The sequence below is a fragment of the Chiroxiphia lanceolata genome, chromosome 5, assembly GCF_009829145.1.
Source record: "Chiroxiphia lanceolata isolate bChiLan1 chromosome 5, bChiLan1.pri, whole genome shotgun sequence".
NCBI lineage: Eukaryota > Metazoa > Chordata > Aves > Passeriformes > Pipridae > Chiroxiphia > Chiroxiphia lanceolata.
The window spans coordinates 15439309-15452652 of record NC_045641.1 but is presented as its reverse complement, the minus strand read 5'-3'; the positions used below and the strand labels follow the sequence as shown (position 1 = coordinate 15452652).

Sequence of the window (13344 nt, the reverse complement as noted above, 5' to 3'; positions counted from 1 at the left end):
CAAAAGCTCCCCGCACCAGAATTCCGTAGGTTATGCCAAGTCAAATAGAAAGCACCGGTATCAGAATTACCACTATGCAAACCAAAATTCTTCCTACTGAAGTATTTCAGACCAGTTAATGGTGCCATTATATTTGAGACCTAGTGTGGGCAGTGATAGCACTTGAAGAAAAAACGTGGAACGTTTTCTTTAGTATGAAAAGTCAAATAGATTTATCCAACTTCCAAAAAATTACTGTGTCAGCTGCTTGATGGTAAAAAAACCTACTCTGATCACCTCCTGAAGAGCTGGAGGCCTGAAGTAAATTGTTGATAAGCAAAGCCCATTTCTGACAAACTGGTACCAAGCAGTTGCCACTTGATAGAGAACTTTGTGCTACCTTGCCTGCAGTTTCAACACATGACAGTTGATATCTGCCTGTCTCAAACTGAGATTTGCACATGAAGACATTTATGTGAAGACATGCATTTTACCTTAAGAACATGAAGGCCAAGAGATGTCTAGCCATAAGAGATACGGGTGTCTGAAGGATGGGGGGGGACTGGAGAGGCATTTTTCTGAAGATATTTGCGTGGGTATGTCAGAAAAAAAATGAATTCTTGATTTTTGAGTAGATATGAAAAGTATAGACATAATCATATCTGAAAGCACCTGGGGTAAGCTTTGGCTTGACGTATCCCCAAGGTTCTTGAGCACCTGGGTTTTATAAAACAAGGATGATAGTAACATGATATAACCAGTCCTGGCTGGTGAAGAGTTGAAATGCTTAATCAAGATTAGCACAGAATTTCTCTACAGAACAAAAAGTTCTCATTATTCAGAAACTCTACCAAAAACTCTACCAAAAGACCTCTATAGTTTGTGACACTATTAAGAAGAAACTTTGTATGCCTGTCTTTAGTCTACAAGCATCAAAAAAGTACTGGACCATTTGCAGACACTAAAGAGTTTGTTCCCTTACAAACCATTCACTAAGAAAAAAATACTTAAATGTAAAGTCAGTATCCTGACAAAAACTTCAGTGACCACAGATCAAGCAAACTGAACAAACTTCAACTAGCAATAATGCCCTGTAAGAAAATTACAAAATAATTCTAAGCTGGTTTTACCACTGTACAAAAAAACCCAAAAATTACTTGGAGATTCAGCATTACAGACCAGTCTTTCTAATTGGCAGAGAAATACTGACTAATGTTACCCTGAAGATGAGCATGTAAGAGGTCCACCTGTTTAATTCCAGAACATAAGGCCACTGCCCATCTTCTTTAGCTCTCGGGGATAGCTGTATTGAGCTGCCCTGGAATTGGTTCTATTGCACTGAAGTGATAATGGAAAAGTCATGTTCAGGCAACCAATTTCTTAGGGTAAGTTTCTTTGGAAAGGGTTACACATCAGGGTTTTTGAGGTAATAATGAGGCAAATCTGTATTGTATAACCACTGTCAACTCCAACACTCAGTGCCAGTGACCTGACACTCAGATATAGAAAATGTGCCATTCTAAGTGTGAGCAGGCTGGAAACTGAACAAATATAAAAACAAAAAGCAAAGAGCAAAGAAGATCTACATTTCAGTGGGTCCTACTGGTTCGAAAGTCCGGAACGTGTAGTTTCTCTACAGCAATCACCTCTTTTCAGAGACTATTTGAGCAGGTAAATAATTTGACTGTTAGAGGAACAGCACAGACAACCATTATCAAATGAAAGGTTTTCAACAATACCTGCATGTCTCTAGAAAAGACACAGTCTGGAGGAGTAATTACTGTCTCCTTAGAACAAATGATTGCACAACTGAGACACCGTATCTGCAGCACCTAGAGAAGTTTGAAAGGACACTCTGAAGACTACTTGGGCTTTCACAAGGACTGAAAAGAGAACCTTTACAGAGTTGGTGAAAGACTCAGAGAAAGATGACAATTTATGTGGGAATTCAAACCTGAGAGGTTAAAAAGAGCCCCCAGTTTTGCAAGCTGAAATTGCAATGAGGCAGAGGATGGAACATGTTTCAGATAATTCAAAAATTTACAGCCTTACCCCTGAATTTACAGAGCCTAGCCCTCTGGCAGTCACACATGCAGAAAGGATAGGACAAATACCTAGGAAGTCCCAATTTCAGGATTCAGATGTTTTTTCTATCAATTATGTCCACAGCAAGATGACAGGAGAAAGAACTTCCCAAAATAGGTCAGTTGGCTCCAGTACAGCCTCATTAGCATGCAGTGGCACTCAGATGTGAATAACTAGCATAGAATGCTCATTAAGCTTTGCAATGGCTCTGCCTCCTCATTAAAGGGAATCCCTATAGGAATGCACTTAGTAGATCCTGAAAAAGACATTGCTCAGAGTTATAAATGTGGCTAGCATCTTCTCTCTAGGAAGACAGAACATGAAAATATCTAATTCTGGATAACGTCTGAGCAGGGGAGACTCTCTTGAGAGAAAAATGAAACATATAATTTCTGGAAGTAGATGTATCTGCACGTTATCCTTTCATGGTAATACAACTGCAGTATGCAAGGCCACTCAAAGTAAATCTTACATATGGAGTTTGTCTTGAGAAGGCATTTAATGAATCTAGTAACCCAACAGGTAAACAGAGCAAACATTCCTCTTAAAATATCAGATTCTCCATTTCATTTGCTTTGAATTTACTAGATTTATTTTCCAAGAGAAATTATGCAAAGCAAATGTTCACCTCTGCACCTGGCCAGTCTGTTAAAGTGCAACATTAAAGTACATCCTTGAACAAAAACACTCATAGTCACAGAGATAACAGGCACCACACTACAATACTGGGAGTAAGAGTCTTCTGTGACAGACTGCATTGAATTCAAAGCCCTTAATGGTGTCAGAAAGAGAGAGAGAGGTTGAGGAGACATCCTCATACCTGCTAACAACAAACACTGTCAGGTTCACACAAAGAGGCGTGATCCACTGGTGCTTGTAATACCAATGAAACTGCAAGTCTTGCACATCATGAAGGCAAAGAAGAAAAACATGTGTTGTATATCTTCACTTCGGTACTTGCCATGAAGACCAGTGCAAGGTATGTTGCAGCCTGCCTGACAGATCACTGCAATTGTGACCCTCTAGGCTTGAGATGTTTTACCTTAAATTTTATGAAGCACAGGACTATCCTTTCATGGTATACTACCTAAGGGAACTTTTCAATCTGACTTGGAATTGGACAGCTCACGGCAGCCATGGAGTCCTGAATTGTATACAACTTTTGTAACTGTCCAAAGTAGACAGATCTGAAGAATAAGCTTCAAGTCTTCCTAATTTTCATTTTGAAAGAATGTCAGAGCTTATTTGAATGCCAATCAGAGAATGGAATCCAAGCTTCTCAAGCTGATTAATTAAAAAAGTGCCACTTCTATAGGGTAGCTAAGACAGCACCAAGCACTCTCCTCTGTGTACATCCATTGACAGAGAACAGAAAAGGCAAAATGTTAATGAACTTTAGAAACACGGTGAAAAGAAAAAGCTTTCTTATTTCAACTCAAAGATCATAAAGAGTATTCATGTTATGTGAACACAGACTTGACTTTGTAGAGAGAACAGTAAATTCAAAGCAGTAAACATCCCTAAGGAGGGAAGACATGCACTATCATCAATTGAATTCTTGTTGTTTGAATATTGAGACATTAAACACACACCTATAAGCAAACAATCCTAAAATGCAATGCAATTGTTGAATGAATAAATTCAGACAGAAACATCTCCTAGACCCCAATGTATTCAAGACCTCCGAGAGCCCAGAGTGAACAGTCAACCAGGCAGAGTTGTTTAGCCACTGCACTGCCAAAAGCAGCAATGTCAAAAAAGCACTATTGACAAAATAAAATCTGAATGTTGTGAAGAACTGACAACTAGTCATAAACAGTTTCTCATTAACTGCACCACATACAAAAAAAGGAAGCTATATTTCAAAATCTTTCAGGGGGACAACTGGTTTGGGTCCATTCAGTAACTGCCACATAACAGAGTATCAGAAGTCAGACCTGAACAATGCTTGTTTACCCAAGAGAAAATGTATTACGCAGGCCAACACAACTGTGAAATAAGACCTTTTTTCCACAGAATTTTCACTGATATCTTTTCCATTCTCTCAGCTAATTTCAAACTTTAAACTTCACCTGTTACTCATTTCAGACTTCACTTAGCCTGTACCAAGCGATAACGAACTGCCAAATGGATGATTTTTAATCTACATGTTTAAAATAAATTTCAGAAATTTTATCAGAAAAAAATGTGTAGTGTGCTGAATAATTTAGAACTTTGAGGGCAGAACTACAAAGACCTTCAAGAAGTCAGTAAGATTCATTTTAAACTTAGGATGGGTGCCTTCAAAGTCAGCAGCTTTGTCTAACCGAGTCACCACAAGCTTCCAGTAGAATCAACCGACAACTAGTCAAACCAGTCCATGGAGCTGTGACCGTGCAGTTTGCTGTGGCAGTTAGCACAAGTTAGGCCTAGACAGCGAAAAGTCAGTAAATTTTGTTTTAGTAGAACTAAACAAAATAGTGCCAATCAACAAGATGCTGTTTCTGTGCTCCAGTAGAAGTCCAACTATGCAGCCAACCTGCTCACCATCAAGAACTGAAAACACTCCAGAACAACTAGTGAGTGTGTGTTGCCACCCCATGGTGCTGAGGCTCTGTGTCTGCTGGGACAGCCCTGCAGCTGGGCAGGGGCTACTTCCCTAATTGTGTTACTGGAGTTCCCCTGCCTGCCTGTGATTCTTTGAGGGTGTGGAGGTGGGATTCAGTGAGCTGATGACTTTCCTGGGATGGGTCTGGAAGTACCCAGGGCAAGGTATTACTTGAGCTCCCCCACCTGCTATTGGGACAGTTTTCTCCCTTGTTTGCAGACAAGCTTTTTGATTACACAGCCTAACACACCTTTTCTATTATATCACTTACTGTACTGATTCTGAAGGCTATTTCCTAGACAGATTTATCCAGAATGGGATTAAGAGGAAAATCATAAAATACTCTTGTATAATAACCACAATATTTGCTAAGTTAATAACTTTGTATGATTGTATTAGAAATCTGGTACTCTGATCAGCTAATTCTTCACTGTTTCTTTGTGCAGGTTTTTTTTGCAGGAACTACATTAAAATTAAGAGTTTCCTACTGTTTCACATAATCTACTAAACAGTAATTTAGCAATCATAATATTGATGCAGTAAATTTTAGAGTTTATTTGGGTTATTTTGGGGGGGTTGTTGGGGTTTTTTGTTGTTTAGTTTTAGTATTAAGTTTTCTACAATATTTATTTTATTGCAGACTTGTGATTAGTCACAGAAACTGAAGGACATCTTAAAAGTTAAGGTTCATCTGCAAACTGTATGACAACAGAAAGTAATGCGGTTTTAGAGTATCTTTCTCTGGGTAGTTTTTTAGGTTATTTAAGGAAGAGATACAGTGAAGTAGTATTACTTCTGCCATATATTATGTGATTGTGTGAATAACTGTGTTTTTAAATCTAAATAGTGTTTTTAAGAATTTTCTGAATTATATTGCAGATACTGAAACTTGCCTCATCTGTAGAATTGAAGAATTTATTTACCCTTAAAAGGAAGTAGTTCCCAGTGTCAATGAGTACAGAGAAGGGAAATAATAAGGAATATAGAGTGATATTAATAGAATTGTTTATGTATAGGACAATTAAGTTCTTGATATGAAAACAACTAATGTAAAAAGTTTTGGTGTAGTCCTTGGGGAGAGAGGGTGAGGAGGGCAAGAGAGGTTGCAGAGGGAGCAGGGACTAGGGACTTGGCACAAAGGCTGAGTCCATATATACAGTGATCAGGTGTCTGAATTATATTTGGAAGCTCTCAAAATTCAGAAAAAAATGCACTTATGTCCAACCTCAATTCTGAATATTAAAGAGAATATAAATCATATTGTTAAAAGAAGTTGCAGCAGTAATGATCACAGCACTAAACTGGGTTTGCAGGGCCAGGTTTTGGTAGTGGATGGGCTGCAGAGGTGGCTTCTGTGAGAAGCTGCCAGAGGTTTCCTCCATGTTCAACAGAGCCAATGCCAGACAGCTCCAGGATGGACCTGCTGCTGGCCAAGTCTGAGCCCATCAGCAATGGTAGTAGCTCCTCTGGCTTAACATATATAGGGAGTGGAGGACAAAATGCCCTGTGCAACACCAGCAGCACTCAGAAGAGAGACATAAGAATATGTGACAGAAACAACCCTGCAGACAACAAGAAGGAGGGGGAGGAGTTGTGCTCCAGGCACAACTCCCTCTGTTGTGGTGCAGATGATGATGAGACAGACTGGCACCCTGCAGCCCCAGGTACACTGTGGAGCAGAGATCCACCTGCAGTTCATGGAGGACCACATGCTGGAGCAGGTAGATGTCCAAAGGAGGTTGTAACTATTTATTCTCTCTTAAAAGTCATGTTTGTCAATTCTGTATATCAAGATACCTCACAGCAAAAAAAAAAAACCAAAACCCATCTCAACACTAACCCCAATTCTCACGTCAGGAAGCAATACGTATTCATCCAACATTCAAGAATGACATACTTACACAATTGATTTTTCCAGTCTGCTCCCCTGTGATCCAACTATTTCTCCCAGTGTACAAAACATTTGTCCCAAAAAATCCTGCAAAACAGTAACATAAAACCTCAAGATTTATATTTCACGCTGAAAGAAATTTGGTTTCCCATTTATTGAGGCTGTTCAGTATTGAAGAGCACATTCAGCTGAACACCAGATCTTACTAATAATTATGCAGTAATAAATTACAGACTCACTACTACATATTTGACATAACACTGGGTTACATTTACAGAAGTAATTCTAATGCACTACATTTATTGTTTTTATATTGCCTTTTTCACCAACAAAAATAAAGCCAAAATGGAAACAAAATTTAAAAATATTAAAAACATGATTGTTTCTATTCCTCCTTTAACTGAAGCATTTTAATAAATTTCTCTTTTATGAAGAGATTCTACACTGATTTTAAGAATTATGTTGGCAGAAATTCAAACCTGTGCATCATTTGTACAAGCAACCTGGATTTACAATTATACACATGCATTGATTTAATGACAGGCTTTACGTCCATGCTTTATAAGTTTAACTATACCACTAAAAATCAGCTAATTTTCATATTATATCTCCCTGTAATGTAAGTGATATAAAAATATGAAGGGAGTTTTCAAACTGCATGTATTGAAAAAAAATTTATTCTACAGTCCCAATCTTTATCTTGCAAGTGAAAAGAGCCTGCTTGCTCGCTCTGTTCTTCCCAGTGTCACTGCCAGTAGTGGTAACAGTAGCTTGTGAGATTTGTTCCCAAACAGTAATGAGAATGGAGACACTCAAATTCCTATAAAGCAAACCATAAGTTTGTGATACTGTGTATAGTAGCAAATATCTGTACAAGCAATTCGGAATCTCCTTTCACTCCAGGTCTTTCATTCCCAGCTCTCAACTGTGTCAGTTATGACTCCACATAGCAAATTGGATCTGGGAACTAATCCCACTGAAGAGGGAAATAACCCTTCAAAAAATAAATCTTTGAACTATGTTCTTTGACTGATCCAACACTGCAACACTCTTTCCATAAAGATTAAATAATTTAAAATGGCTAAAATTCATCTGAAAATACTCATCTCCTAGTTAATTTTTAAAATCATCAGGTCTTTATCTCAACTCATGAACCTTTCATTATATTTTCTCTCTCCTGCCCAGCAGAGGAGGAGAGCAATAAGGTGGCTTTGGTGGACACCGGGCATTCAAGCCAGACTCAAACCACCACAATACTCTAGCCTTCAATTCCTATTCCAGTAATCACACAATAAAATCTAGTATATATATTTGAAGATATATTTTTTGCACTTTCATAATGACTAAGTTATGTCTTATCTTTTTTCTTAAAATTTAAATATGAGGAGTTTATATGAAGAAGTATGTTTCAGGGTAAAAAAAGAAAATAATTCAGAAAACCTAGTTGCTACAGAAATGTAAATAAACTTGGGTGGAAGCCCAGGATCAGACTTTATCCTGGCTGAAGACAGTTAGGGAAGACTTCTATTTTCTGCATCCTCCTAGCCAGCATCGCAGTTATTCAGATCACCTTCCCATGATGATAGAGACAGAAAACAGTTTTCCAGGGGCTTTAAATCTTTACAGGGAGGATCTACCTGAAGATCAATGGTCTTATCTTTTCACTGTGAAGCACACACAGACGGCATTCCTTCCATTATTCTCTTTTCCTTTGTTCCAGACTCTCAAAGGTTCCCTTGCCAAAGCCTTCCTATATTTATTTAAAAAAATTCACTAATTCACTGAGAAGCATCTGAATTCTACTCTTTCATCTCTAAATTCTGAAGCTACTGTTTAATCACTACCCTTACCAATACTCAGACACAGTCAAAACATGTTTCAATTTTTAGGACCCAAAGAAGCATCAACAAAATGTGTCATATCACATATCTGAAAACGTATACATATGTGCTTAAATATGCGTTTTACCAGAGAAACATCCCTTTAAAATTATATTCTTGAGCATTATCTGTGTTATTAGCCACAGCACAATCCCTGCATTTGTCTCTGTGCATCTGGTATTACATACAGGCAAAATAAAGTAAATGTATTTAGGAAATGTAAGCATTTCAGCACAAGGAAGTATAATAGCAAGGAACAACTTACATGTTTTGACAGGTTAGGACTCTTCGAGTCAACATCATAGCTTAAAAAAAAAAAAAAAAAAAGAAAATGTATATCAGAGTTGCCAGTTGAAAGATCTGAGAACAATTATGTAAAGAAACATATTTAGATGCATAGTGGCATTTACTTAAGAATTTTTTGTACAATATTTTATTTCTGGACAGTATGTCCATATCTCTTTTGTTGGCAACGCTGCAAGAATATTTTAACATTTTGACATCCTTAGCTTTCTAACTATTTTCTAAAAGTAGTAATTATAACTGTACTTTGACTAGTTAACACCTGCCAATTGGTGTGACCAATGACGAATAACATAATAATGACCAATAACTTGTTATTGGTCATTATTACATTACACATTTATTTCTGAGGAAGCAATGCTAAATCAATCAGGTTTATTAAGTTAATTTATTCCATGTCAATAGATACCATCTCTTTTCAAGTTAAGTTTATGCTGGACAAAACTTTATACGCTTACAGAGCCTGCATTAGAGTCAAAGATTGTTAACTTACAAATCAAATCGCAGATTCTCTCTTTCTTCAAAGAAGTAGTCCATTATAAATTTTCTTACAAAATCTGGATTTAAAGTATTATCAATTACTTCTGTTCTTCCAAACTGTAAAAGAAAAGTATAAGTTTAAGCCAAACACTATAATGAAGTATAATTAAGAAGACAGGCAATACCAGCAATATGTGAGACATGTGAGAGCCCATAAAAAATTCTCTTAGATGCCATGGAAGAAAATGACATGAATAGATCAGTTATCTGTGGACGAAGATAGAGTGGCAGACCTCATATTTCAATACAGAGACTGGTACACATCCTGTATCGTACAACCTAAACTTTATATATAAACATCAGCTCCCAAAGCCAATCAAAATCCACAAAAATTTGTCGAAGAAAGTTAGTAACATAAAAATGCACTCTTTCTGAAAAAAAACCCACCAAAACCAACAGCAAGAAAAAGCTTGCATTTATTGCTTATTTCAGATAGCTTTAAATATTACGGAACATGGTCCTTCAATTAGAAGTGTATAATTTTTGCACTGTCCAGTTCCTATTTCACCTCAATTCAGCTCTCTCCATCTCTCCTCTGAGCTTTTGGCAAAATGCCTTTTCTTTCTTGGTGTTTAGAGGAAGAACTTCAGCTCTCATCAAGATGAAAATATTTTAATTTAAAAAACCCACCAATTTTGATTGACTTCAGTTTATATACATTACAGATATAAATGACTGATCATAAAATATCAATGTGATAATTCTGTTCTTGTTTTAGCTGTTCTTTCAAAATACTCAGAAAACAAAAAAAAAAGAGAAGAGTTATTATTGAAATGACCACTTGATTTTGTCCTACACATTGAACATATCAACAAACATTTGAATATAGCCTATGGAAAAGCTTTTTGACAGTCTGCTGAAAGATTATCATTAAGGAATCCTCAAAACTGCAATTTAGGTCTACAGACTTGTGAATGACTCAAAACTACCAACCTCTTCATCAAAAGGACTTGACTAAATCAATAAACACAGATAAAGAAAGAATAAACCTTATTGTAACTAAAGATTTTTGAGACATATTTCTCAAAAATATTTTCACATGACAGATGTGAATCTAACCACTATAACCTGCATAGAGCCTCACAGCCTCCAAAGGAGCCTCCCTATCCCAGCCGTTACATACTCAATTTATGTGGTAAGAAAGGACAGAGCATACTCCACTCTTTCATCCTCTCAAAAGAAAGAAACTTCCTTTCGTTCCTTGATTCTTATTGAAATAAATGTTGAAGAACTCCAGTCATATTATTTGTGAGCTTTAAAGAAACTCCATTACTGTCAGCAACTCTTATCCTCCTTTGAATGACTGTGCATTCGAACTGCAGGGGATTGAATCCAAAAAAGCAAAACACCCACCCAAAGGTCTCACATACAATAAAATGTTCCACAAAAGTTAACACATCTTCAAGACACAGCTCTATAAAGTCTCAGGAAAAGGAAAAATTCTTGCAAGTGACACACTAGTGACTTGTATCTTTGCAGAGTGTGTTTGAATGCTGTCAGGTACCTTCACTTTCACTACATGGTGAGATGCTCAGTTGGGACAGTGTCATTAAGAGATCTCCATATTCTAGCAGTTCCCACAAAAGACAGAAGCAAAACCATCTTTCCAATGAATGATTCCATCTCCGAGCAAAAAGGTAAATAACATTTCTTAAAACCTAGGTGGAATGATTCCCTGATCTCATTGGAACTTTGACACCCTCTGCAAGAAGGCTTATGACTATGTCTTAAGGCACAAATTGTTTAGAAAGCAAGTTTACTCATTAGCAATTGCTATTTCTTCATCTCTCCTAAGCCAAAGCAATAGCTACGGAAGGGGGAACATTATACGGAAACAGGAAGGAGAAATCTCAAGAAGCTCTTCAGATTGATGAAGATACTGGATATTCAAAATAAAATCCCTGAGTCTCTTGAGAACTAGCATAGGATGAACACAATCCTAAAAACAGATCAGAACACAAACAAATAGTTTGATCCTTTGAATAGTTTGTTTTGGATAAAAAAAAAGTCAGTCTCTTGGGAGATGGTTCTGGGTATTCCCCTAAATACTGGGATAAAGTTGACAGTCAGAGTCTTGTAAAAACCATTCTCTTGAGCCAACACTGGCCACTGACTATTATGGCCAAGTAAAAATCAATGACAAATGATAACAGGAGTATAAAGTTGGTATTTCTATGGGAATAAGTATAGCTGGAATAGTTGCCTGGACTAAAGGGCTTTTCTTTCCCCTCTGAATGGCAGTGTTCAAATTTTATGCACATTCAAATTTCCCAGGTCAAATAAATCTCAGTGTTTATAAATAAAATCTTCCCCTATCAGCTGCATGTTTTATAACATTCAATGATACTGGAGCCAAGAAAAACTGAAAGCTGGAATGGCTGATAAAATGAAATATATAGAAATACCTACGCATTTAGTACTGTTTGAAGGTATGCACCGAAAGCGAGAAGCCTCACTCTGACACAAACCAGTAAACAGCAGTTCATCAGACACAAGAAATAAAAACAGTGGGGTCACGAGGACCATTCATTTGGCAGTTCTGAACTGGAATATATCCCACTTGTGTAATTTTCTTCCTCAAATGTCCTATTTCTTCCATTTGCCCTCTTACAGCAAACTGTCTAAATTCTCTCAAAGAGAATCAGCTGCATAAAGAGGAGATTTACCCCTAGTACTGAAATCTCACCTACACTCATCTACTCTAGAAGCAAATGACTCTGGGCCTTCAAAAGAGTATCCAAGGATGACTGCATTGTAACTGGGAAAGCCACCATAGGCACAGCAAGTAGGCAAAGCACTTGCATTAAGTTGTGGTAGTCTCTCACACTAAGTCTGACAGAATAAGACACACATATGCAAAGATATCCATGAAAATATCTCCAAGCCTGTGCAGATTCAGCAAATTGACCTGGGAAGCTCCTTAATCACTAGGTAGGAAAAGTTACTGCAGTTCTGTGAATACTCAGATTAGGACAAACTTGAAGGAGAGTAACAGGATCATGTGGGACCTACGCAAAGCAACAAAGAACCCAGGTAGCTGCAGTTTAAGAAAGTTTTTCTTCTGCCAAAGTCATCTTCTGAGGTGGAAACAGACACCTCAAAAAACGCCACCTTATTTCTACAGCCTTATGGAATCTCCCACAAAGATCAACAAAGATAAACTTGAAGTCCTGTAGTGCTACTGGGGACTGAGTGGTGGGGTAGGAGCTGTGCAGAAAGGTGCAGCCATCAAAGTTTAACAACACATTGCATTGTATTAGGGTCAGCACAGCCTGCAGATGAAAGGCAACAATTATCTCCCTTTATTCAATGCATGTAGGGCCCTCACCAGAAAAATGGGTATGGTTTGAGGTTCTAACTACAACTGCATCAGACTGGAGGCAGTTCAATTAAATGGACCTTAAAAAAATAAAATAAAAATACACCCACAAACAATCAGCAGGCTGAAGCACATGACTTGAGGAAAAGCCAATGGAGCTCAGTTAGCCCAGATTGGAGAAACGTTTAGGTGAGATCTGTTTCCACTACCATCCTCTACTACTTAAATAGCATTTGGGTAGCATAAAAGAGCCAGGCAGTTCACAGAGAGCACAACAGAAGGACAAGTTGCAATAGTCAAAAGTTGCAACAAAGGAAATTATGAAAGGATACAGGAAACACTCTTCCAGAATGAGTGATTAAGCACTGGAATGAGTTGTGCAGTCTCTGTCATTACAGAATTTCAAACCTTAGCTGGGAAAGGCCCTGAGCAACCTGGCCTGACTTTGGAGACAGTTTTGCATGAACGAGGAGGATGAACCAGACACAGCAGATGAATAGGAGGCTGGATAACACAAAGGTCCCTTTCACCTAAATTATTCCATGATTATGTCATATTTCATATATGGTGGGTTTCAGTTTTATAGATCCATTAGAAACAAAACTATGCATGAATTCAAAGGAAAAGTTACTTCAAAAGAAAAAAAATTATAAAATGGCAGCTAAACATCAGGGGTTTTTTTAAAATAATATAACATCCTAAATATATAAGTACTTTTCCTCCCTTCAAATCTGTATTTTTTTCAATAAACAATATTTCA

The 13344-nt window shown here is 37.4% G+C and overlaps 1 protein-coding gene across 2 annotated transcripts in view; it reads right to left on the bottom strand.

Annotated features, from left to right (window-relative positions):
• The window catches only part of CPNE8 (copine 8), a 110629-nt gene that overhangs the window by 71432 nt on the left and 25853 nt on the right, over window positions 1-13344 (bottom strand). For both annotated transcript variants that reach the window (XM_032688406.1, XM_032688404.1), the window contains exons 4-6: window positions 9219-9322; window positions 8688-8727; window positions 6553-6629 (exon numbers count right to left, since the gene is read on the bottom strand). In XM_032688406.1, coding sequence (XP_032544297.1) covers window positions 6553-6629; window positions 8688-8727; window positions 9219-9322 — 221 coding nt within the window. The remainder of the gene's footprint in view (window positions 1-6552; window positions 6630-8687; window positions 8728-9218; window positions 9323-13344) is intronic.